At 57.5% G+C, this 25,152-nt stretch overlaps 9 protein-coding genes across 9 annotated transcripts; 4 read left to right on the forward strand and 5 right to left on the reverse strand.

Moving 5' to 3' along the window:
• Positions 1-456: 456 nt before the first annotated feature.
• PHYSODRAFT_298594 (hypothetical protein) lies at positions 457-2,102 on the reverse strand (the record flags this gene model as incomplete). Its single annotated transcript, XM_009524900.1, has 3 exons — positions 457-674; positions 909-1,930; positions 2,044-2,102. 3 exons carry the CDS (start codon positions 2,100-2,102, stop codon positions 457-459), a joined length of 1,299 nt encoding a protein of 432 aa, XP_009523195.1.
• A 2,661-nt stretch (positions 2,103-4,763) lies between these two features.
• PHYSODRAFT_245923 (hypothetical protein) lies at positions 4,764-5,876 on the reverse strand (the record flags this gene model as incomplete). The annotated part of the gene is made up of 1 exon (XM_009524901.1): positions 4,764-5,876. The coding sequence occupies one exon, from the start codon at positions 5,874-5,876 to the stop codon at positions 4,764-4,766; it is 1,113 nt and encodes a 370-aa protein (XP_009523196.1).
• Positions 5,877-6,192: 316 nt separating this feature from the next.
• Positions 6,193-8,793, reverse strand: PHYSODRAFT_354308 (hypothetical protein). Its single transcript, XM_009524902.1, has 2 exons — positions 7,088-8,793; positions 6,193-6,996 (listed from the first exon to the last, which is right to left on the reverse strand). The coding sequence occupies exons 1-2, from the start codon at positions 7,364-7,366 to the stop codon at positions 6,343-6,345; spliced, it is 933 nt and encodes a 310-aa protein (XP_009523197.1). The 5' UTR covers positions 7,367-8,793; the 3' UTR covers positions 6,193-6,342.
• Positions 8,794-9,512: 719 nt separating this feature from the next.
• Positions 9,513-12,042, reverse strand: PHYSODRAFT_494583 (hypothetical protein; the record flags this gene model as incomplete). Its single annotated transcript, XM_009524903.1, has 3 exons — positions 9,513-9,607; positions 9,690-11,197; positions 11,315-12,042. 3 exons carry the CDS (start codon positions 12,040-12,042, stop codon positions 9,513-9,515), a joined length of 2,331 nt encoding a protein of 776 aa, XP_009523198.1.
• Positions 12,043-13,767: 1,725 nt separating this feature from the next.
• PHYSODRAFT_558865 (half transporter ABCB family) lies at positions 13,768-16,897 on the forward strand (the record flags this gene model as incomplete). The annotated part of the gene is made up of 1 exon (XM_009524904.1): positions 13,768-16,897. One exon carries the CDS (start codon positions 13,768-13,770, stop codon positions 16,807-16,809), a length of 3,042 nt encoding a protein of 1,013 aa, XP_009523199.1. The 3' UTR covers positions 16,810-16,897.
• Positions 16,898-17,983: 1,086 nt separating this feature from the next.
• On the reverse strand, positions 17,984-18,644 carry PHYSODRAFT_285435 (hypothetical protein). Its single transcript, XM_009524905.1, has one exon. The coding sequence runs from the start codon at positions 18,518-18,520 to the stop codon at positions 18,032-18,034; it is 489 nt and encodes a 162-aa protein (XP_009523200.1). The 5' UTR covers positions 18,521-18,644; the 3' UTR covers positions 17,984-18,031.
• A 333-nt stretch (positions 18,645-18,977) lies between these two features.
• Positions 18,978-20,374, forward strand: PHYSODRAFT_419527 (hypothetical protein; the record flags this gene model as incomplete). The annotated part of the gene is made up of 2 exons (XM_009524906.1): positions 18,978-19,338; positions 19,362-20,374. Coding segments are annotated over 2 exons (1,374 nt in total), but the record flags the coding sequence as incomplete, so codon positions are not given.
• A 99-nt stretch (positions 20,375-20,473) lies between these two features.
• PHYSODRAFT_391499 (hypothetical protein) lies at positions 20,474-20,680 on the forward strand (the record flags this gene model as incomplete). Its single annotated transcript, XM_009524907.1, has 1 exon — positions 20,474-20,680. A coding segment is annotated over one exon (207 nt), but the record flags the coding sequence as incomplete, so codon positions are not given.
• A 2,160-nt stretch (positions 20,681-22,840) lies between these two features.
• On the forward strand, positions 22,841-23,722 carry PHYSODRAFT_492958 (hypothetical protein; the record flags this gene model as incomplete). Its single annotated transcript, XM_009524908.1, has 1 exon — positions 22,841-23,722. The coding sequence occupies one exon, from the start codon at positions 22,841-22,843 to the stop codon at positions 23,720-23,722; it is 882 nt and encodes a 293-aa protein (XP_009523203.1).
• Positions 23,723-25,152: the final 1,430 nt, after the last annotated feature.

Here is a 25,152-nt window from a genome sequence, read left to right on the forward strand (position 1 = left end):
TAGGCAGTGTACTATTCGGACAGTCATTCGCAGATTTTCGCGTTCGGGGAACGACTCTCGCGAGCTACCCACCTCGACCACAACCCAGGGCGCCTCAAACAAGCCTACGACTTGTAAGGCAATCGGCTCCTAACCTGCGAATGAATTGCTTTGCCCCATGAAAATCGTGTAGCAGATAGACGAACTCGGCGTGGCTACTCGCAGATGTCTTGCGAATGGAAATTCAAATACATACGGTGACCCGATGCGAATATGATAAATTCTCATTGAGAATAGTGGTAGCAGATTACCGAGCAAATAAAACACGAAAAGTTGACAAAATTCGAGAACTGAAATATAGGCACGATATGAGTCTACGCGGTCTCCGAACTGCCGGCGCTGGTGGTGGCCCTTGATATTCGGACGGAGTTTACGGTAGATTTTCATTGGAGATGTCTCGCACCACGCTCTCTCTGGTTAATTGTAGCCGTGTGCGGTCGAGCTGTGCGTCTTCTTCGCGCGGTTTGTAGTTTGGGCATAATCGGCGTCCGGACGGAACGCAAAGCGCGCAACATCCGTCCAGGCCTTGGTGATACGCTCAACCACGATCGTTTTCTTGAAAGCACGGGCGGAACCCGACACGCGACGCGACGCGAATTCCTCAATTTCCTCGACGCGAGCTTTGTCGATCCGACCTATGGTGAGACTTTTGGGCCGCTCACTATCTGCAGGGTGAGGTTTGGGCGCGGAGGTCCTGTCAAGTCCAGTGGTACTGACGCCATAAGTACTGGGAGAGCGACTCGTATCGGCATCAACGGTTCCCCGCGCGTTCATCCTTGCTCGCCATTGCTGACGCAGGAGCAGGCGCTGGAAAGGTGTGGATACACTGCCACCAGGCAGTACGAGTGAATCGTCCGTCGTACTCTCACCTGCTCCAATTGCGGATAGCGCATCATCGAGCGCGTCGCGGCCGGTGCTCGAAGTGATGGCCGACACAGTCGTGGTATCTTCCGTTTGTGCCATGCTCCCGCCAACAGATGCGTCGCTGCCGCCGCTGCTAAGCTTCGCGCTCTTGCTTTCGCGGTGGTATCCACGGTACAACAGGTTCTCCCTGCGTCGAGTGTGGCCGCCGTCAAACAAATCGAAACCACAGCTTTGGTTGTTCTGGGCTTGATTCGTTCGAATGGGGCAATTGTCGAGAAGATCGAGGACTCCACTCGGGAGATGGTCGCGGACACTGCTGGTGAGGCTACTGGTGGTACTGTAGCTATTTGCGCTATCACTGGAGTAGTTTTCCATGATATCGCGGAGATCACCGGGGAGGAAGTCCAGGACGTCGCTGCCGATGCAGCTACTGGCACCGTCGCGGTCGCTATGGTAGCCGTAGCTAGCTGCGACTCCGAGCACGGCCTGACTGCTAATACTGTGCTCGTCATTTGGACAGACGACCGGCGTCGCGTCGACCTTGAGCTCTCCAGCTGATCCAACGACAACAAGTTCGTCGGGGTCTTCACCAAGCTGCCAACCATCGCGGCAGTTGATCTCAACAGCGGACGTCGGAGTCGACACCTCCAGTAGAGGGAAATTATTCATCACGGCGTCCACCTTGGGCGTTTCCTCCAGTTCCACTTCGTTGCAATTCGTCGCGAGAGTCCGTGTGATTTGCTTCAGATGGAGCGACATGTACGCAGTCTCTAGTGCCGCCCACCACGCCCTGTAGATCGCGTCAGTGGCTACACGCAGAGTCACACAGCGGCGCCAGACGCCGTAGCAAACGGAGAACTGTCGGCGGTACTGGTCTTTCTCCGACGCGAAGACGAGTGTGGGCATGCGATCACAGCGGTCCAGGGGGATCTCCAAGGCTCCTCCGATGGCCTTGGGGCGGTCGATGGTTAGCAGGCCTTGGTGCGCTTTGTCTCTCGGGTACGAGAGCGAGACGGCGGCCTTGTGCCTGCGAGGCAAGCAGAACAAGAAGCAGGGACACACAGCGCAATGGCTCGTCAGCACGAATGAAGGCTCTAGCGAGACAAACCCTCAGGAAAGACCATCACAAGCAAACCGCACCAGAAAGGCCCGCAAGTACGGATCTTCATAACACAACGAAGATCAGGTAAAACGGTCATGTTGCTAGGGCCCGCACTGGCTGTAAGTTAGTGCTGTCCTATTATTCTACTGCGACGCAAATCGGAGAATGACGAAGAGGACTGTAAAACTACCGCCAATGCGTCCACTGAGCCATACAAAAGGCAGCCGACTGAATCTTTCGCTTCAGTGCGGCGTGTAAGTCAAGATGACGCACAAGCAGAGACCGCAGCTGTTTTGGTTTGTAGAGACCGTGGCCATGCGCGCTAAAGATCGAAAGATTGCGGAGCCGTCGACTCTCTTTGAGCCCATTTAGCCACTACGTCTTCACGAAGGCTAAACGGGCTCAAGGCTGTGGTGGACGATCAAACAAACCTGAGTGAGCTATGCACCCTGTGTCTCTGACTGCCGCGTACAGTTTTGTTGCACTTCAATTCTCACTTTTGCTGAACTGTACCACCGAAATGCCCGTTACACCTCGTCTACATATCATGTGTAGACGAACATAAACAGTTCAAGGTATCCATTCCTCTCTCGCGTCCTTTCAAGATCTATTTCAACTGTAGTCGAGCCTGCCGCCTCCCTTTAGACTCAAGCTCCAGCAGGGCAACTAGCCAGGACTCCGCGCACGGGGCAACGCGAACGCGTCAGAGCACAGCTGCAACCGCGTTGCGGGCAGAAAATATCTGTCCATCGCCCTGTCCCAGAGGTGTCGTCTTTACCAAGTGCTGTCTAATAGTGCAGCTCAACTAGCGATATACATTCACACATTTGTGCTGTGGCTCACAACTACATCAATTGACCAGCTCAAGCACAGCGCTCGATGCTCACATGCATCTTCAACTACATGCAATCGCTCGTGATATGTACAAAAGCTGAAAAATCCGCAGCAAGGAAACACCAAAACTGGTGCTGGTCCTCAATTCTGCTATTTAAAAGGTCTGTTAAACTTCGCTGTGTGCAGTCATCACTGGATTTCAGCAGCGCAGCAGTGCTACCGAACTTTTATTTAATACTTAGCCTACTTTTCTAAACCCCGATAAACCTGCCACGAGTCAGAAGTGCGGCAGTCTTCACCTCTCTTCATTTGTTGATTTGCGCCATAGCACTCAGCACAATACAAGATCGAAAAGCACTCGAGCAACAACAGCTTACCGCACTAAGCACAGCAAGCACAACATGAGTGCTTCGCAAACTCTTCGTTGTGTGATGGAGATACGGACGTGTGGACTTTTCTGGTGAGTAACTAGCATTTTGATCAAAACTGAGATCAAACAGCTCATGGGCACCACTCACCATTGTTGTCTGTTCTTTCGGCAACGCTAGGCACAGGGTAATTGTGTCGCTCACGCTTGATCCTTATCAGGGAGGACTCTTGACCATCGCTCGCCCAAAGCTCTTCGGGGGTAAATTGCGAATCCCTTTGAACCATAAATACCAGTTATGCAGTCTCGCCTCTGTGTCGGAGAAAGAGGCCCGCCACTACCAACTCGGTATCTACTACGGTTCGTCGCGCCAACGCGTGACGCTGCGTGCTCCGACAAGTGCCGTGTACGGAACATGGTGGGCGGCGCTCCAGGACGCTTTCACCCCGCTCAAATTCGCGGTTGTGGACGCGCCGACACACCAGGTACCTCTTGCTCCAGTCCGTTCGGCAAGACACCATACCACACAATCCAAGCACACAACTACGCTCGAGACGGTGTCGGAGGTAGAACGTGACAGCGTGTCAATTGAAGAGGTTCCCATGCTAGAGGCTGGAGGCCCATCGTCCCTAACCGAACTCGACATTCTCGCGAGCTGGCGGACATGGGGCAGTCTTGACTACTTTGCCACTCCACCAAACAACACCAGTTCGCTGACATCCCACGACGAGCCCGAGTGTGAAGATGGCGGGAGTTGTATCAGCACCAACGACGACTTCAGCGACAAAAACTCCATCTACAGTGACATCAGCGAGTTTTGGTCGAGGCCGTCCGAATTCGAAGACCGAGACTACGCCGCTACCGACCTCACCGTTGCTGCTCGCGCGCCTGAATCGCTTGAACCTCCACATCCGTACTCCCCACAACCTCAAGACGACGAAGCTTGGCTAGATGAGATCGCCCTCTTCGCGTTCCGGCACAAGGTGAATCTGGCACGAAAATCAGAGCAGCGTCCGAACAGGAGGGCACCACCCATTGCTGAAGAAGTATGCCACATTCGAACAACGGCCATGAGTCTCCTCCTCCAGCCAACGCATGTCATCATCCAAGTTATGACTGGAAAGTTGCTAACAAACAATTCGAGCGCCACGAAGACTCTCACTGGAGGAATTTATCTCCGATGATTCATCGTTGCAGTCGAGACCCCCCCCCCCCCCCACCCCCATATCTCCGAATCGGATCACCACCAACATGTCCGAAAGAAGTGAGTCGAACTTCTCTGCCAATAGCCAGCAGCGACACCGTGGTCCGAAACAGATCTAGCGCATAGCTAGATAACCTTCCCACCTAGGAAGAGGCTCATCAGGATACCAGCTCTTCAGCTCCAAGCATGATCTACACTGTAGTATACATGTTGTGCCGATAACGAGAACCACAAAGCGTAAATCCCCAAAGAACACGAAAAGTTGAACCACAGTAATACTTGATTTCAGTTTTACAACGAGGCCGGTGCAACATGCTTAATCTTTCCGCGTTGCAAGAGTCTCCGTATTTTCATCACGACAGGTACGTTGCAATCGTCGAGGGGATGGCCGAGGCGTCCCCATAGGCAGTGAGGTTAGCCGCCTGCATTCCTTGCTCCGTCAAGATTGTCTGCCCGTCAGAGGACAGCAAGTAGGCCACGAACTCCTCCGCCTCCGACATGTGCGTGGCGTTGTTGAGGATCGTCACCGTGTAGATGGACGCCGATCCGTTGTAGACCGTCCCCGTCTCCGAGTTGGTGTAGGACACGGTGGCGTACTCGTCGTCGTGAGCTGGGTTGCCCATGTTGATCTCCTCCGGCAGTGTGATGAAGTTGATGCCGCTCAAGCTGCCGGCCTCCACGGCGTAGAAGAAGCCGACGTCCAGGTCCCCGGACGACAGATACGTCTCCAGGTTCTCCTCCGAGAAGATCTGGTCTCTGTTGGTCGCGCTGCCCAAGATCCCCGACACCAGGCCAGTGGTGTTGTAGTATTGCTCGGCCAGCTCGAACATCATGACGGTGCGGTAGCCCTTGGGGTCGGCATCGGGGTCGGTGCGGCCGAGCTTCATGCCGGGGTTCTGCAGCAGCGCCTCGTACCAGAGCAGCGAGCCGTTCTCCACCGCCGCGAAGACGTCGGCGTACGGGGACTCCGGGTAGTAACCGAGGCCGATGGACGTCTCGCCGAAGGTGATGTACCACGAGATGAGGTTGTCGTTGGCGTCGCCCATGAGCAGCTCCGAGTTGACGGACGCGTCGGCGCTGATGAACACGTCGGCCTGGCTGCCGTTGACGATGAGGTTGGCCAGCTTGACGGAGCCCTTGGCCAGCAGCGACGTGGCGACGCCCGTGGCGGCCGTGAAGGCCGGCGCCAGCTTGTCGTCCATGAGACCGACCAGCGAGCCGGCGTGGTAGATGGTCACGTTGCCGTTGGAGGCGGCGGAGGCCGACGAGGAGTCGTCCGAAGAGGAAGAAGAGGAGAAGACGCCGCACGCGGCCAGGACGACCACCGCGACGAGCACGACCAGCACGGCGGCCAGCGCCACGCGGTACTTGACGATGGTGGCCTTGACGTTCCACACGGGCGTGGTGGCCTTGTACGGCGTCTCCATCTCGTTCTCGTCCTGCGCGGGCGGCGGAGCGGCGGCCATGACTGTAACAGCAAGGGAGAAGAGGCGTGGACTTGGGGGAGGGAGGGCGGTTTCGATAATGGCGGGATAACTGGCCAGGCGCTGCAAGGGAAGAGTGCTGCCGACCAGCAGAGCGTCATGCTTGCATGGAAACTGAAATGCTGTCGATTAGATGAGCGGATACGTTTGTAAAACGCCGTGTTTCAGTCAACATGTAGTGATTTGTCTAAATCACTGCTGTGCACACCACACGAACACTACGAAAAGCGAAACACCCAGCTGTCCACTTCAACGTGCTGGACAGCACCACCAGCTACAGCACACAGTACGCTACTAAAGCTTTCAGCCGGGATGTATTTGAGGGCGCCCCGCACTGCGTTTGGGGCCGTCGCTACTTATATCCTTTGCAAAGCGAGCTGGAAGAGGATGGAGGGAGGAAACTACTACATTTGGGGGCGGGGGGACTACTTTACTGCGCGCCCACCGCTTAGAGCTTCTTCTTGGCGTCCTCGACGGCGGGCTTCTTGGGGCCGAAGACGTACGCGCGGATGTAGAAGTTCATGAAGAGCCAGAAGAGCGACTGCACGTACACGAGGTACATGAGCGGCACCTTGGGGGGCATGCCCGGGCACTGGCGCGAGTACGTCAGGTAGCCCTGCACGTTCATGGTCACGAACTGGATGAGCTGGATGCGCGTGAGGTACTTCTTCCACCAAATGTTGCGCGTGTGCGCGCTCACGAAGTAGTACGTGTACATGATGGTGTGCACGAAGCCGTTGAGCACGATGGTGGCGTACGAGTCGCCGTCCTGGGCGGCGCGGAACGTCACGTAGTAGACGAAGAGCACGGTCAGGTGGTGGTACACGTGCAGGATGGAGAGCTGCTTCCACTTCTTGCCGAGGATGATGAAGACCGTGTCGCACAGGTCCAGCATCTTGGACAGGTAGAACAGGTAGAGCACGTTGCCCATGACGGGCGCGTCCGCCTTGAAGGCGTTGCAGGGCGCCGCGCTGTAGCCGTTGCGGTAGGCCTGGATGGCGGCCTCCACGCACATGTAGGAGCAGGCGATGACCTGGATGGGGTTGTAGATGAACTGGATGGGGCTCGTCTTGATGGCGGGGATGCCCATCTTCATCAGGGCCTGCAGGCGGCGACAGCGACAGCAACAGTCAAGTTAGTGATTTACTAGGACTACAGACGGCCAGCCAGGCAGACAGCCAGCAAGCACGCACCGTGCCGAAGATGACGAAGAGCAGGTAGCCGACGCAGATGGCGTAGACGCTGGCGAAGTTGGCGAGCGGGTAGTCGGCCATGGGGTGGACCTTCCAGCCGCCTTCGGGGTCCACCCAGTCGAGCAGCTTGGCCTCGGTGGCGTTGGTCCAGTCGTAGTAGCTCTGCAGCAGGTCGGCCGACATGGTGCTCGCGAGTGCTTCGTGTGTCTGGGAGTCTGGAGGCGAACCGGCAAAAGCGCGAATGAGCTTCCTGCGCCGCCAACAGCGTGGGGTCAGCATTTCGCTTCGCTTTGCGTGTCAAGCTCGAAGCACCATCGTTTGCGGTGGTCGGTCTACGTACCCATCGTCGAGCATACTGGGACCGAGTGAATCGCCTTTGACAGGGAAAGTCGATGAATTTCGACGCCGAGTTATGATGTCATGCGCCATCTCTGGCCCGAGCGCGCCGCTGTCATCGCCATCTTGAAGCGGCAGGCTCAGCCGTTTGCGCCCCGCGATGACGCAGCGCCCATGTTAAAGCGACCGGGGCCACCCAACCATGCAGAGGACAGGCAGACGGCCGATGGATATGGCGGCACGCGCCGCCTATCTCAACAACATCGAAGCTTGCTGCGGGGCCACCAAGGAAGCAAGCGCTGTTTAACATGGGACAGCGGGTTCTGGTGGTGGCCACCGGTGCTGCTGGTGGTGGCGGCTTGGCGCGTGGCGCTGCAGCAACGTGCGTGGCGCTCACGGCGATGGCGGAGGACATCTGCGGACGCACCGTGGCCAGCTATGGACCAATAGACTACTTGTACACTGTATCGCTGCTTGTATGGCGTTAAGATAGCACGTTGAACACGCTGCATTAATTGGACATCTTTCATTGCATGCGCCTACTACTACGACTGTATGAGCTCGTACAAGAAGCGGCGCCCGCCTTAGAGGTTCTTCTTGGCCGGGGACGCCTTGGTCTTCTTGGGGGCGAGCACGTACGAGCGCACGTAGAAGTTGACGAACAGCCAGAAGAGCGACTGCACGTAGGCCAGATAGATGAGCGGGATCTTGGGCGGCATGCCTGGGCACTGGCGCGAGTACATGAGGTAGCCCTGCACGTTCATGGTCACGAACTGCACCAACTGAATGAGCGTCAGGTAGCGCTTCCACCAAATGTCCCGCGTGTGCGCGCTCACGAAGTAGTACGTGTACATGATGGTGTGCACGAAGCCGTTGAGCACGACGGACGCGTACGAGTCGCCGTCCTGCGCCACGCGGAAGACGATGTAGTACATGAGCAGCACCGAGAGGTGGTGGTACACGTGCAGGAACGAGAGCTGGCGCCATTTCTTGCCCACGACGATGAAGAAGGTGTCGCACAGGTCCAGCATCTTGGACAGGTAGAACAGGTAGAGCACGTTGCCCATGACGGGCGCGTCCGTCTTGAAGGCGTTGCACGGAGCTGGCGAGTACCCATTGCGGTAGGCCTGGATGGCGGTCTCCACGAACATGTAGGAGCAGGCGATGACCTGGATGGGGTTGTAGATGAACTGGATGGGGCTCGTCTTGATGGCGGGGATGCCCATCTTCATCAGGGCCTGCAGGCGGCGACAGCGACAGCAACAGTCAAGTTAGTGATTTACTAGGACTACAGACGGCCAGCCAGGCAGACAGCCAGCAAGCACGCACCGTGCCGAAGATGACGAAGAGCAGGTAGCCGACGCAGATGGCGAACACGCTGGCGAAGTTGGCGAGCGGGTAGTCCGCCATGGGGTGGACCTTCCAGCCGCCTTCGGGGTCCACCCAGTCGAGCACCTTGATCTCGGTGGCATTCGCCCACTCGTAGTAACTCTGCAGCAGCTCCGACGCCATCTCTGCTTCCGCTTCTGCTGGCTAAGGGTCAAAACTGTGAATGGAGCTCACCTCGTGCTTCGTGTTGAGAAGCGCTGGCTGCTGGCCCCACGTTGGGTGTGCGAGGATCGCCATTTTCGGAGCAATCTAAGACAAACAATCGTGCACGATCGAGGGTATCCGCCACGATCCTGCATACTCACCTCAAGTGAAAAGTGATGTCATGGTTCACTTGGCAGGCGACAGACCGGCGTCATTCCCATGGGCACATCCAGGTCCTTGCTGGTGGGGATGCAGCAAAACCTCACGCTTAATGGATACATCAGCTTGCATTTCGGCGGCAACTCTTTGTCATTGATGACTACGCTTGCATGCAACAGTTGGACCAAGGCTCTGGATGGCATTCAGTGCTGAATCCCATCCGCTTCTACTCGCTAAAACATACAGCGGCCTTGTTTTTGGTTTGGGGCGCCGAGCGAACGCCGAGCGAACGCCGAGCGCACAAAACTTCGCTCTGGCAACCCGAAGGCGCTGTGATCCGCAGTCCCTAACTAACTAAATCAAACTAATGCGTTGTTCCGCCTAACGCCTTCCCTGCTTATCGGAATGTGAGCAACCCCAGCGTGCGGTCGTGCGAAACGCTGAACATGGCGTCGTAGCGTGGGTGCCAAGTCGCGTGGAGAACCGTTTTGTCTGTGCAGGAGAAGAGGAAACGACACGCAAAAATGGTAAGCAAAAACGAACGGCACATAGGGCCCCGAATGCAGACACTTACGGTGGACGCGAAGAGACTGCTGCGGCAGCACTGCAGGGTAGTTTTCGCCGCGCATGCGCACGTCCCAGATGTTCACCACACCCGTCTTGCTGCCGCACGACACGTGATAGCCTGCAGGCGACCACCTCGGCACAACGTACTGACTCATGGCACCACCCTGCCACGTCAGCGACATCCCGTTGGGGTCGTAGCGCTGGCGGAGATCATGCAGCAACAAGTTGTGGTTGCTCTGCTCCACACAGCTGACCAAAAGCAGGTTCGGGTTGTGCGGGTGCTCCAGCACCGCGTTGATCTTGGAGATGTTCGGCTTGCGGCGCTCGATAACGGTTTGGGCGCGGCCCTTGTTCAGATCATATCGAATCATTAGGCCATCCAGGCCACCCGTGTACAAACAGTCGCGCTTCGAGTGCACGCAGAGCGATCGGACTTCACTGCGGTGGTCGCGGTGCAGCACGTTCCACTTCAAGTCCAGTCCACCCTTCCTGGCATCTTCGTGTTCTTCCCACAGCACAACGGCGTGGTCGGAGCTACCGGTTGTAATCACTTGGCGGCTTGTGGTCTCCGGTCCAAACCCAGTCGGCAGCCAGTCGATCGCAGAAACACCTCGTTGATGCAGGGTAGTGCGTTTCGAGGTAAGACGATCACGCGGCAACGGCTGCGGCGTATCGCTGTCTTCGAGTTTTAACTGATGGAGCTGCACAATGCAAAACTCACCCTTTCCATCGACAGGATCCCGGAACGCCATAGCCATGCGGTTTCCATCGGGACTCCACGAGATGGCCTCCGCACAGGGATTCTCCCGGCGGAAAGATGCTGGCATCAGAGTCACCACCTTTGCGATGTCTTGGTCTTGGCGCTGGTAACTCCACAGGATAAGGCCACCCTCATCAGGACTCGTGGCGAAAATCTGGGGCTGGATCGGGTTAAACGCCAGGTGGCGGCCCTTGCGAATGCTGCCGTCCGGGATGGCGCGGAAGCGGTGATTTGCGAGCAGCTTGGGTGTGTGTGAGCGACCCCAAAAGTTGTCGGGCATCGTTTCCTCAACCGGCACCACCGTGCTCTTCGCTGTGGTGGCACTGCTCTCCAGCTCTTTCTTCACCTCGCTAGGATCCATAATAACAACCTCGTCATCATCACTATCCTCGTCTTCTTCATCCACGATGCACGGGCGCTTGGAGGCGCGCGTGCGGCTACTCGACCGCCGACTTTCACGTCGCTTGCTTGTGCTCCTGGATCTTCTCGAGGACTTTTCTTCTCGACTCTCTTTCCGGCTGCTCTCGCTCCGGTGCGAGGGAAGACGCCGCTCCCGACGCATTCGCAGCGCATTGAGCTCGACCTGAAGGTCGTAGACCTCCAGCTCCTTAGCTTCGAAGCGCTTCTTCAGCTTCTCTAACTGCTCCTGCAACTCATCGAGCTCCTTCTTCCTCGGCCGAAGCTCGCGCTCCGTGTCTGCAATGGCGTCCTCGATCTCCTGCAGGCTCGACTTCCTACCGCGTGAGGACGAGGGTCTCGCCCGTTTCTCTTCGTCGTCACTGGAATCCGCCGTCTTCGAGCGACGCGAGCGGCGATCCCGACTCGGAGACCGCTGGCGGTCCCTGCCGCGCTCTCGCTCGCGTGCTTTGGACTTGGAGCGCTCGCGTGTCTTGGACTTGGAGCGCTCGCGCTTCTTCCCGGAGCGACGGGACTCGCTGCTCTCCACGTCTCGGCCGTTGCTGCTGCTGTAGGCCGCCTCCTTACGCGACATCAAGGGCGTGCCGCCGCTGCGTCTCGCCGCCGACTTGGAGCGCTCCCGCTGGCTGCGTCGGATGGCCGCGACCGTGTCCTCCTTCTCCCTAGTGACGGATTTGGAGCGCGTGCGAGTGGAAATAGGCGACGGGTTGCGCCGTCCCGTGGCCGCAGCCTGAGGCGCAGCCGCATCCCACCGACTCGCGCGCACGTTGGGCGAGCGAGAGCGCGCTCTACTGCTTGCAGCAGCAGGCGGCGGAGGAGGGGGCTGGTAGGACTCGGCCACGGGCGGCCGGTAGTAGCTGGCCTTGTTCGTGTTGAGCGTCGAGGCGCTGCCCACGCGGTTGCTGCCCAGCGCGATGAACTCCTGGCCCGGCGTCTTGCGGGCCATGACGCGCGCGCGGGACTTGGACTTGGACCGCGCGCGCATGGTGATGGCCCCGTCCGCAGCAGGCGGAGGCGGCGGGGCGCGGCGCGACGGCTGCGGGTGCACGGGGCGTGGCGGCGACAGCTGGCGCCGGCGCTTGAGCGTCGAGTCCCGCTGGAAGTCCGAGTCCGGGATGGAGAAGGCGCCGCCGTTGGCGTAGCGCGAGGAGGACCCGCCGTAGTCGCGCCGGTGGTAGCTCATGGTGCGAGTGCGAAGGAATGGAAGAAGACGCGTGGGACTACCAGCCGCGTGCTGTGATTGGTCGTGGGCTTTTGGCGCCAAATTCACACTTGTACCATCCGACCGGTACACTTGGACATTGCTTGGCGCCACGGAGCCGCAAAAAAGGCAACTTGTTGTTGCCGCTGAACACCCGAATGGGCTCTGTTTGCGTCGGTGTTCGCTCGCGTAGAGAGATCGTCATCGCTACGTAGTATACCGTAGTGCGTCGGCGGAAAACAATGTTGCTGGAGCCAAACTCGCCCCTCGAGCCGTTGCTCACGTCCTCCAGCCGCGAGGCTATTCCCTGCGTTATCTTAATTGCGCCCACGGGTCGTCCTCAAAGGGCGTCGCGCAATGCGCAGAGTGCAAACGGCAGAGCAATGGCGCCGTTGCTGCTGCAAGAAGCGGAGCAGCCCGTTCCGGACCCCTTTGTGAGCAGTCGGCGACAGGCTGCTGGCGGCCGGCGACCCCGCGAGCGATCGACCCTGGGCGGATATTCGCGCTCTCTTGCCGCCTCCCAAGCCGCTGCTGCTCGGCAAAGCGGTGCCAGCACTTCTTGCGTGGTGTTGCCGGCAACGATCCCGCACAACAATGGCATGAACTTCCCAGTGGAGCCCGCAGAGACCAGGCCCCCACTAGCGGCCCCACAACATGGGTGCAAACCTGACATGTTAACGGGCGCATAGACGGGGGAGACCCATTTTCAAAATTTAGAGCCCAATTTCGGGGTGCTGGCGCCCGCGCTCACCCTCGACACCTTGGCTAGCGCTGCATGCCGTTCGAACGAGCGGCCATCCGCTGCAAGTTGTGGATGGTATTCATTAAGCAGCTACTTTGTACTTCGAAGTAGTTGTGCACGGCGTGCGTTACCAAGGTGGTCGCGGCTCTATGACTTGAGTGCATGGCGACGGGGAGATCGATTGAGTCGAAATTGCTTACACTCACATAAGCGTTGGCTGTACAGTACTAGCAAGCCTCAACGACCTGAAAAAAATACTACTAGCAGGTTGCAACGAGTTTCTTTCCAGTAAAGCGCTGCTGCAGCGATCCTTGGCCTTTAAATCATCTAAAGAATCAATCAGAAAGACGCGCTGTCCGTCCGTCACAAAATCGTCACGCTTATTCACTAAGTACGGATCCTACTAAGTACGAGTAGCTGCCGAGCGCAGCGAAGGCGGCCCCGTCGCCGAAGGCGACCCTCATACGATATTGCGGGTCCTGCGGCCCCGCACCAGCCTCTGTAGTACTAACCTGACATTGAGAGTAGTGCAGCGAGCCGACGAGGCGAGCGGAACGGGTCCGCCACTGCCGTAGCGAAGCGTAGACAGTCTGCTCCAATAGCGGAGCGAGCATAGCGAGTGAAGCGCCAACTAACTAAAAATCCCCGCCGCGTAGCGGCGGCGCTCGGCTAGTTCCTGCAGCTGAAGCCCAGTCGAGCGCCGAATTTGGGTCCACAAATCGAGTCAGGGAAGATCCAGTTCGTGACGGTTTCGCCATGTGGTGCCGAATTGCCCCTGAATTACCTAAAACCTGACAAGTTAGGAAACCTCGCGTTTGGCGGCTAAAATTTCCTGCATAAGTCAGTTCCCATACGAGGCGCAAGTGAGCGGACCTGATAGGGCGTCGAGGCATTCCTGCATTCGTCTTGCTCTCTCTCGCTCTCTCGCTCACGGGCCACTTGCTTGACCTCCCGGCCGCCAGTGCATGCAGCGCAAGGCCGCCGCCTTCGAGCCCACGCAGACCCCCGTCCACTCCGCGCTGGACATGAGCAGCGAGGCCACAGACTTCGAGCGCGTGCCGCCCGACAGCAGCGGCGGCTTCGTCAAGATCGGCGGCCCGCTGCCGGACGCGTCGGACCCGCGCACCATCAAGGGCGCGACCAGCGCGCCGGGTAACGGCCACCGCCTGTTCTACCTGCGCGTGATCGACTCGCGCAAGTGGCACTACTCGGAGACGTTCGCGCTGTTCCTGGACTTCTTCGTGCAGGTGCTGACCATCTCGTTCACGCAGAAGGCCACGTTCCACGACGAGGTGGCGGCCAAGGCCTCGCGCCTCTTCTCGGCAGGGCTCATGCTCTGCTACTTCATCGACATGGTCATCCGCGTGCTCGGGCTGCGGCTCGCGCTCTTCCGCTCGCACTCGAACATCGCCGACCTGCTGTGTCTGCTGGCCATGGTCGTGATCCTCGGCGCGCGCTTCGTCATGGGCGAGAAGGAGTACTGGCTGTGCCTCGGCTACCTGACCATCGTGGCGCTGCGCCTGATCCTCAAGCCGCGCGCGCGCACCTTCTCCAAGAAGCTGCACAAGTTCCGCACCAACGGCGACCACATCCGCGTGAGCATCGAGTCGCTCCGGGCCTCGCTGGCCCGCATCCCGGGCATCTCGGCCATGTCCATCGAGATGATGGAGACGGACCTCGTCATCATCTGCGGCCGCGACGAGGGCGACATGACGCGCGACGAGCTCATGAACTTCCTCGAGCGCGCGCTGCACTACCGCCCGCCCAACCTCTCGGCCACCGAGTTCCTGTCGCACCTGCGCGACATCGACGCGTCCTCGTCCACGCTGGCCTACGGCATCATGGACGTGGTGCGCAGTACGCTGTGGCACTGGTCCAACCAGATGGCCGACCTCATCTTCTGCTTCTTCGTGGTCTGCATCAACGCGTCCGTGAGTCCGGCGCTCGCCATCTTCCTGGCCAAGCTCTCGGACGCCTTCGACACGCTCGACTCGGGCAACCCGAACGAGTCCACGCTCAAGTTCGGCGTCGTGGGCGTGCTGGCCCTGTGTGTGCCCTTCGTACTGGGCGACTACGCGGTCGGCTACTTCCAGTCCAAGATGATTTCCAAGGCCACGGAGTCCATGCAGTCGGCGCTGCTCAACATCATCCTGCGCCAGGACACGCAGTTCTTCGCCGAGCGGTCCGAGGGTGACCTGAACAACCTGTTCTCCAGTGATGTGGCCCGCGTGAACTCGCTGTGGCAGGCCGTCTTCTGGAACCTGTTGAACCCGCTCGTGGCTGTCGTGTTCGGTTTTGGTTACGCCTTGTACATGGACGTCAGCATCGGAGTCATGTCGTTCGGGTTTACGGCCGTGCTGCTCTCCAGTGGCCCGCAGGGTTTCGCAGCGCAGCGCTCGAAGGAGTTCGGCTCTCGGAACGCGTACGTCGCCGCCGAGTTCCAGAACGCCGTGGGTTGCGAGAAGGTTGTGCGCGCGTACGCCATTCAGGACCCGCTGATGACGCGCTTCAAGAAGACGTGCTCGGCGCTGAGCAAGAGTCAGTTCTCGAAGGATTTTTGGTCGAGCATTGTGCAGATTTACATTGAGTCGGCCATGTACATTTTTGTGGCTATCATGACGGCGTCGCTGGCGATGAAGGTGTGGCACAAGGAGCTGTCTTCGGGCGAGTTTTTCGGCTTCATCACGTTGCTGAGTCGTGTTTCGAACCCTGTGACGGTGCTGGGTGGCTTCATGCGTGTGGCTATCGGTAATGCCAGTAGTCTGCAGCGTGTCGACGACATTATTGTGGGCCTGGGATCGTCCAGCAACGAGGAGGACGGGGACAAGGACATGCCACCACTCCCCAAGATGGAGCAGGACCTCCGCGTGGAGAAGCTCGTGTTCAAGTACGATAAGGCCTCGGAGAACTACATCCTGAATGAGCTCACTGCCACCATCCCGCGCGGCTCGTACACGTGCGTGGTTGGCCCCTCTGGTTGTGGTAAGAGTACGCTGCTTGCGTGTCTGATGCAGTTCCAGGACGCCGACGGCGGCTGCATCCGTCTGGATGGCCACGACATTTTCAACTTCTCCAAGAAGTCGTTCATGGACCAGACCGCCGTCGTGTTCCAGGATGGAGGCATCCTCAATGGTACTATCTTCGACAACATTCGCTACGGTAACATCAACGCTTCCAATGCGGACTGCGAAGAGGCTGCGCGTCTTGCAGAGTGCCACTTTATTGCCAACCTCAAGGACGGATTCGAGACGGTTGTGGGTCAGCACGCCACGTGCAATCTCAGTGGTGGTCAGGCCCAGCGTATCTGTTTGGCTCGTGCTCTGTGCCGTCGTCCCAGTATTCTTCTTCTCGATGAAGCCACTAGTGCCTTGGACCCGGAGACTGAGGCGTCAATTGTGTCAACGTTGGAGCGTCTCTCGAGCAAGATGAACATGACGATTATCTCGGTGACGCACCGCTTGTCCACGGCCCTGAACGCTGACCAGATTTTGGTGCTGAACGCTGGACGTGTTGCGGAAGAGGGCCGCTACGATGCTCTGGTGCAGAAGGGCGGTCTCTTCTACGAGATGGTTCACAAGGTTGAGAAGCCCGAGGAGGAGGAGGAGGCCGTCCCTGTTGAGAAGCCCGACATGGTGTCGATGACCAAGAGCCGCCGTCGTGGAACCGCGCCACGCCGAAACACTGACACGATCGGTGCCGCTGCCGTAGAACCCAAGCAAATGCAGGACAGCGCGTTGGCATTGCAACAGTTCACCAAGAATTTGAGCTCGCGCGTGGTACATGACGTTGGCGACGGCAATCGTCCAGCTGGCACCACGTCGTGGTACCGCTACGGTAACCGGAACTCGCACCGCAGTCGCAAGACGAGCGAAGATGGGTTGACAAACCGCCGGTCAGGTAACAACAGCGTGGAGGGTTCTCACTGGTATCCTGGCACCCAAGACAACCGGGGCGCGACGTCGTCGGCTGCTAGCGAGGAAGAGCGCAACAAATACTTCGTGCTGTAGAGAGCGCTCGTTTCTCACTTTTTCGTATTTCGTAGCAGCAGTTGTCGACGACGTCAAGCAAGCGCCGCTGTCGATGTCCGTTCGTACTACAGTACACGAAGACTAGCTGTGATAAGAGCTACTTACAAGACCCAACTCCCCCCAGAGTCGCTGCAAGAAGACAGCTTCCACTGGACCCAGCAAAGGCGGCATCTTCTGCGCACGTAGAAGGAAAACACGTCGATAATGTAGCCGCGCTTTGTCGAACTTGTATCGAAGACAGCTCATGCGGACGAAAATGCATTTCATGTCGTTTGAACTCAACTGTTCGTGCCTTGCGGATTTATCACCGCAAGTTGCGGTGCCGAAGTGCTTATTAAGTTCTCGACTGCGGCCTGGGCAGGTGCTCGATCGATCAGCAGCAATTTGCGGTTTGGCGCCGGCGGTCGGATGGCATGGAGCCTCCTCACTTAGTTAGTCAGCACCAAGTTCTCCGGCAAAATGGTGCTGCATCTACGATCAACTAGCGTCAAGAATCCCATACATTGCGCCGGACTCGAATAGAGGTCCAACGCATTGTGATCATTCCGTGCGGCTTGGGCGAGGAAACAAGAGCAGGTTCGTTCGATCCCAGAAGCGTCTCGGTCGATCCTTTGTATGTTGTTGTAGCTGCAGCCCCGGCCGTCCGCATCAATCTTTCGCCTTTTACTAGAGCCGCACTTCCAGCGATACACGGTACACGAGATCATCCCGCAGCAAGAGAGCGTGCTTGTGCCGTTGAACCCAGCCTATGGTGCAAATGCAAATGTCGCCCAACTTCTCGCTCCGTAGCCGTAAGAATCGGCGTCAAAGGGGGCTCTTCGTACCTGCGCTTCCAGCGTCGTCACTTTTCGTTGGACCTAGCGGCGGAGACGACTGCTTTGACAAATAACAGAGAAGAAGAACGAAGGAAGACGCATCGATGAAAATGCTGGTTAACCGGTGAACATCTCCATAAAATCCATTCATGTGGTTTGAATCTCACTTGTCTGCGGCAGCCCACCGTCTTGTCCTTCTTTTTCGCCACCTTCTTGCTTGCTGCTTGCCGCGTTCTGCACGAGATCAGTCGCCTCGGACGGCCCCCTCCCTTTGGTCTTCGACTGAAACGGGATGACTCAACGGAATACGACGGGAGACCTGGCAAACAGCACAACAAACGCTAGACAAGCACACGCAGCTGAACACACCCACGCTGCCACAGCTCCTACAGCCGTGAACTCAGGTATCTCTCGAAGGAGAGACCCCGCTGCTGCTTCTGCGGAGGGAAGCCAAAGGCTGGTTGTTCGCGACGCGCAGAGCTTCGCGATCGCACCGCCCGATAACGGCGGTCCGCAGCTCCCTGCGACAACACCGATCGTCCTCGAGACGGACTACGCCGTCTTCCTTCGGGGTGGATACTCTGCGAGCGCTGGAATGGGGTGCGCGACTGGTAGTGGCGCTGGTCTTCTTGACGTCCCCGCTTCCGTTCGCGACGCGACCCATGCGCTTCGCGGCGCTCCACATCTAGGATGTCCCTCTCGCGGTAGCCCTCGAACGGAAGAGGGTAGAACTGGGCAACCCCCATTTCATGCGGCGCGCGCGGCGGGTTCCTATTGCGCCCCTGCCTCTCTCGCGCGTTGTCGTCCTCCAGCACCAGCCTACCCGCGAGCTCGGCGAATGGCACGAAAGGCCGGGCACCCAGCCAACTGAGCATGAGTGGCCGCCACTCTCGGCAGCGCGTCCGCAAATATAGCCGACTTGATCGGGGCGGCAAGCTCAACCCCCGCCGCTTGCTCAAACTCTTGCACCTTGAGCTCCCAGTCAACGACGAATTGGCGCATCCGAGCAATAACGCGGAACTGCTCGTAGATGTTGGGGGCGGGTGGCTCCGCCGTACCCTCGCCGAGGTGTATCCCAACTGCTGTGAGGGTCAGTCCGTGAGGATGACTAGTTTTCCGATAGGCGGTAAGAACCTAAGGCTGATGTAGCTATTAGTGGGGAGCCGGCGAATGCCGCAGTCTAGATCTCACTTTGAATTCTTCCTTGAGGTGCTGAAATAGCTTTTCAGCGGTTTCCAACGTGTCCCTTCAGTCGACTTCTCTTCGAGCAGCCCGCGCCTTTAGTCTCCAGCCATTGCATCTACGCCAGCGACCATGTCCCCGTATGCCGTTTCCGCCAACTCGCTCGCCTTCATTGGCCCCGCTCACGCTCCTACGCTCACCGAGTTCTGCTACGTTCGGGTGCTCCACGTTGAAGGAGATAGCGCGACGGTGCGCGTTGTGGGCCCTGATGCCGGGAAGGATGGCCACGAACTCCAGCTCCCAGTCGCTGCGATAGACCTCCGCGTCGTCGATGCCGCCGAGGCTGAACTCTGGCCCGGAGATTACGTGGGACAACCCGTCGCGTTCGTTCAACCCAGCGGTCCTTCAACAGGCCAGTGGGCATATGGAGTCGTGATCCGCTACGAGATGTTGGCCGCCGGCCGATCGCTCAGCGTGCAAGTCGGGCAGGAAGTTACTACGGTACCACTGTGTGAACCCCTTCGCATCATCAAGGCCGACCCGATAACGTACGCCCTTCAAGTTGGGGCGAGATAATCGTGCCTCTCATCCGCCCCCACGATCTGGCAACGGTGCAAGTACGACGGCAGCACGTTCTCGATTGCCTCATGGGTCAGCGCAAAAAGAACGCTCTAGCCATTTACAACGACCCGCAACTGCCACGTGCCGATCGATCAGACTCCGGAGCTGCACCACAGCGACCCATGTCATCTCACATGCCTGATGACCTACTGAGTATCACAAGCAAGGCAACGGATGATGATATCCAGGCGTTCCGCAATCAGAATCGTATGCTTGGTAAGCGATCAAGAGCCCCGGAACGGGATGGTGCATCGGCACACGACGATCTTCTTTACTATGGAGTTGGTTATGGTACCGAGGACGACGAGCCTAGCTCAAACGACGATGACAATGAGCCCAGTCGGGGTGCGTTTCGACCATCAGCGACCCAGCAGCGCGTAAGCCGGACAATTTTACACCCGCGATTTCGAGGTAAGTCGTGCAACTACATTTTCGAACGTATGCAGCAACGAGTCCACGCCCCCTTCCTCGCCGTGCCACCCGTGTGCCATGGCCTACTCGACTTTGGATTTGGCGTCCATGGACTCTCACTGATGCACTGCCATCCGGCAGACTTGATGACTCGCGTAAATGCCCATGATTCGACTGTCAGCTTTACGGACTTCTCGGAACGCAACACGCTGCGCCCAGCTCAAACGGCAAGGTCGCGCACCGATGTCAGCAGATCATTGCGGTCCCTTCGCGAATTTGCTGAGCGCTTTTACACTCAGACGGTTGTGAACCTTGTTGACGATGCGATCAGCTTTATCGACTCTTACCAAGGCCTGTCCGACTCCGACAGTGTCGGCTGGAAGCTTATGGCGTTCTGGATCACGAGCAAGTTTAGCAAGTTTCGGAGTATGATTGTCTCGCGCGACGTTGACGCGGCCCGGAGTATCGGTAAGCAAGAGTTTACTCGAAAGGACGAGGATCTATTGGAACTGGAACAGGTCCGACGAGCTCAGCGCGAGCTCGAGCATGCCCATCCGCGGGCCCGCCACGGTCAGGATGACACCCGCCGTGTCTACAGACAGCCCCGCACGTCATCGATCCCAGCTGCCGTGCTATCTGCACTACCGCGTCAAGCTGACAAGCGCCTGTGTATGAAGGCAATCTCGGTCGTCGGCTGCCCCGGCGACGGGAATGGGAACTGCTTTGACAGCAAGCGCGCGCACTTTCAACCCAAGCTCCTTCCTGAAATCGTGAAAGCCTACATCACCGAAAAGTACAAAGGACTAGCAGAACAGTCGCAACAATGACTATCATCTGCTGTTCCAGTGATGTCAGTGGTGCCCCGTGTTTGCGTGCTGTGCCCGCTTGTGCAGATCAAGCTGCATCAAGTATTGATGTTCGTGAAAAACCGCGCTCGTGTACAAGGACTCGAGATGTTCGAGATCTATCAAGTACTTTGCATCTACTACATCGCCACGCTGATATTTCCGAGCGGGACAGACTCTCCAACCTGGCCGAATATGCATCCGCACTGGGGTTGACACCCCCTCCTACCAGTCATGTGGACGCCAAGATTGATACAGACTCCGTCGAGTTCCTCACCATGTTGGCGTATCGGTCAAATCTGTCGCTGCCCATGTTCGTGCGTCTGATACGCGGGCAGACCAAGGAGGATGGTAGGCCCAACAAAGCCTTGTATGAGTTGTCCAACAAGTCAGCAGCAAACCCATACCTATTTTGCCAGTGGAATGGCGTTGTCAGGGAAGGAGTACGTCCACGTTGGACGATGACGAAGCCGGATCGGCAAGTAATTCGGCCCTCCAATCACAAGAGCGCCATTGTTCATGCTGCCGAAGTCCTCAAACACATCAGGAAGGGTCAGCGAGATGGCCGCTATCTCGTACTCAACGCGAGTGTGCTCGACTTGTGGTCTGAGATATTCCTCAGCCCGGTTGGAGTGGTTGACAAGGCCGGCAACGAGACACGGATGATTAACGACTACTCATATCCTGATGGGGCATCGGTGAACGACTTTACGGATCGCTCCAACTTCCCGCCAGTCTCCTACAACCCTCCCCGCGATATTGCGCGCCGGATCCACGATTTACGCACGGCCTAGCCTGATGCTGACGTGTTATTGATGCTCGGAGACGTCTCCGGTGCCTTTCGTCACGTGCCTGTCCACGACGATGCCGTGCACATGTTTGCTTTTGCCATCGACGACTACGTAGTCATCGATTTGGCCTGTGGCTTTGGCTGGTGTGGGTCGCCAGCCTTTTACTCTTTAGCGGGGTCTGCCATCAATGATATTTATGAGGGTTCGCGCCCGTCGGACTCCTCGACCCACAATGCGTCCTCCTTTCGTGGGAATGTATGGTGTGATGATCACACGTGTGTTGAGATTGATGAGGGTGGAAGATGCCACGATGCCAATGTTGCGTTACGAAAAGCAATGGCCACTGTCTTAGGGCCGACAGCAATCAATGACCGGAAGTTTACCCCGTGGCGCTCCAAGAATGTTGCGCCTGGCTTAATGTGGGACGCCGCCGACGGCACCGTATCCATCCCAGCGGAAAAACTACAGAGGGCTACCACCAAAGTCGACCAAGTTCTCAATGCCGGACGTGCCTCCAAATCCGACCTCCAGAAGCTTCTCGGTGTGTTTCGCCACGTGGCCTCGTGCTTTCCATCCGCTAGGGCCTTTTACCAGAGGGCTCACACGGCAACCGTGGCAATGCTGCCTTACGGAGCCCGCGCCCTTGACACCGATACCATCGAAGATTTGCGGTGGTTCAGAGCGGTCATGCTCAACCAAGACCGGTTTAATGGGATTCCAGTATCACAGTTTGCTGCAACTACGCCCCCGGGCATAATCGTGGAGATGGATGCTTCCAACACAGGTCTGTGTGCTTTGGACACCAGCCGGCGTGAGTATATCCGACTGCAATACAGTGGCGAAGAATGCGCAGAGCTCCAGAGTGGGTCGTACCAGAATTCGATCAACGTACGCGAACTTCAGAGTGCTGTGCTCGCCGCACTCTTGTGGGGACCGCACTGGCAGAATGCATCTCCGACACAGCCACCCACGTCCAGTTTCACATCGACAATATGAGCGCTGTTTCGTGGGCGAGTCGTCGGTACAGCCGCCACCCTACGGCGCAGCTCTACAATCGACTGATCTCTATGGTTGAGCTCAAGTATGGCCTATTCTTCACTGCCATCCACATTCCTGGCAAGCTTAACACAATGGCGGATGCGGGGTCACGGGCGTGGACTGAATCTCATCCATTATGGGCAACGTGGTCTGATCTTCCTTGTGCGTGGACGCAGGTGAACGTCGTACCTCCCTTCGACAATCTCTCAAGCGTGTGGGAGCGATTCTGTGCAGCCACGCCCCGGCAAGATCGTCAAACATGAAATACAACGCAAACTGGAAGCAATGGCGCCGCCTCTGTAAACTGATGGGCTGGCACACCTGGCTACCAGACTCCGGTCGGGCAAGTTCCAACAAGCTGATTTATTTCGCAATTTATCTCTGGAAATATGGTGGAAACATTGCACGCCGCGGCAACCAGCACAACACGATCCAGTCGAAGTTGTCCAGCGTCATCTGGTATCACCGTCGCTATTGTGGCCTGCAGCTTCGTCGGTCGCCCCAAATGACCATCCTGCTCCAAGGCATCAAGAGGATGTCCGACCCAGTCCGCAAGAAACAACCCGTTACGCCCGCATTCCTCCGTCTGCTGCGGCGCTCTCTCAACTTCACACAGCCGAGGGATCGCCTTTTGAGGGGCAGCGTCCTTATCGGGTATTCCTTTCTGTTGAGGAGATCTGAATATCTCGCCATCGGCAAGCGGCGATCATTCTATTGTCTCCAGACCAAAGATGTTTTCTTCGCTGACTCGAATGGTAACCAAGCCACCGCGTCAAGCGCAAGCGCAACCACAATCGGCCTACGAGGAGCCAAGAACGACCAGTACGGGCGGGGATCATGGCGCACCATGCACCAATCTGGCGATCGATCACTATGCCCGGTCCGAGCCTTAAAACACATTCTCCGAGCGCGTCGTGACCTGAATGCTGTCCAACACAAGTATCTATGCGCGGAGCTCGACACGAAAACAGTAGCAACAGCGATCAAGCGAACGGCACGAAAGGCTGGAGTACCCGAGTCCAACTACTCGACACACTCCTTGAGAAGCGGAGGTGCCAGCGCTCTGCTCGCTGGAAAAGCGGATGGCCTCGCGATCAAACTACTGAGCCGGTGGATGTCGCGGTGTTTCGAAGAGTATCCAGTGCAATCAGCCAGATCAACGAGGGACCTCGCCAAGCGAATGATCTAGCCTCGCCACCATTCCAGCGCGGACTCGCAAATCAAGGCATTGGGGCCGCTCGCCACGCCCTCGAATTCAAGTCGAGGCAAAATATATTCATTTTGCCCCCCTTAGGCCGGTGAGATGGACGCATGAGGAAATCGTCCATGTCTCCGAAACACAGCAAAACGGGCGGGAAATGAGCTTGCCCACCTTTTGCAAACTGAAGTTGGGCGAATCGCTTGCCTAGCCGCTGCAACTCGGTGTCGCCAACTTGGCGACTTTCCGAGAAGACGCACGAAGGCCCACCAACCGTGGCAGAAACGTCTCGTGCTACAACAACCTAACGGCTTCAACTTGGTGAAGTTCTACCGAGTTGAACCCCGTTAGTTGAAGTTTATGTGCTGCAATACCGCCAAAGGAACACTACTTATTTCGGATCGTCCTTACAATTCGCTGATTTCCGAGTACCGAGTATTATGATCGGACTTTCGAGTACAGACAACTTCCTTCGAGCTCGCTGCATCAACTTGCAAGCATCGTCTCCACTCTAAAGGCGTTGCGTGTTGTGATGGCATTCACGAATGTGAATAACGTGCTGCACGCACGGTATCCATATGATAGGGCATCTCCTTTGTAAGGTTCTGGTTGTGCTTGTTGTGTTGCGAGCAAAATGGAAACTGAATTGATGTCTTTGTCTGTTTGCTGCTATCCATCTACCCGAGGGCGCCCTCATGGCGTTCGGTCCTAAACATGAAGTGGCTGGCTGAGGCGTGCCGGAGCAGGAGCTTGCGCAACCGGTGAGTATGCAGACGACGACTTGGGCTCTCTGCGTGCGGACTCAACTGATGATGTGGTTGTTTTCTGCTCTTGCACGTGCAGATCATTACACTCCCCCCGATTTGAGCGAGTCCCGGCACCTTAAACGTTGAAGTCGCCGAAGTTGAAGTTGGTAGTACCGTAGACCCTTTATGTAAGGAACAGTACCGTGAAAACTCTGTTCAAGAGAATTCCACTAGGCCCGTGCCACTCGATTGCGTTGGCGAAGATCTTTTAGCAGCGCTTGCCAGTGGCTGACGTGTTTGATGTCGCGCTCGCGTTCCCACGTGTTCCCATGGTGAGGGAGCCCGTGCCACTTGACCAAGTACTCAGGTTGGCGGTTGAAGATGCGCTTCTTGATCAGAGCTTCGACAACGTGTAGTGGCTCGCCAGCGTCGTCGAAAATCACGGGAGTCGACTTCGGGATCACACGGCCGACGAAGCGATCAGGGTTTCTGTTGTATACCTTGAGCTTGTCGATGTTGAAGCGTGGGCTGATGTGCTTCAAGTTGGCCGGTAGATCCAGCAGCGCGACGTTGCCGTGAAGTTCCAGGATCGGGTACGGACCGATGAAGCGCGGGATGAACTTCCGTGAGCGAAGCGTCGTTTCCGCGGTGGCGTGCGAGATGTTCAGGTCCTGC

Source organism: Phytophthora sojae, assembly GCF_000149755.1.
Source record: "Phytophthora sojae unplaced genomic scaffold PHYSOscaffold_3, whole genome shotgun sequence".
NCBI classification, from domain to species: domain Eukaryota; phylum Oomycota; class Peronosporomycetes; order Peronosporales; family Peronosporaceae; genus Phytophthora; species Phytophthora sojae.

Coding starts and splice junctions, on each gene's coding strand:
- PHYSODRAFT_354308 (XM_009524902.1), bottom strand. CDS start 7,366: ATGCTGACCCCACGCTGTTGGCGGCGCAGGAAGCTCATTCGCGCTTTT. Junction 6,997..7,087: donor TCTTCGTCATCTTCGGCACG/GTGCGTGCTTGC, acceptor CGCCGCCTGCAG/GCCCTGATGAAGATGGGCAT.
- PHYSODRAFT_285435 (XM_009524905.1), bottom strand. CDS start 18,520: ATGCTCAGTTGGCTGGGTGCCCGGCCTTTCGTGCCATTCGCCGAGCTC.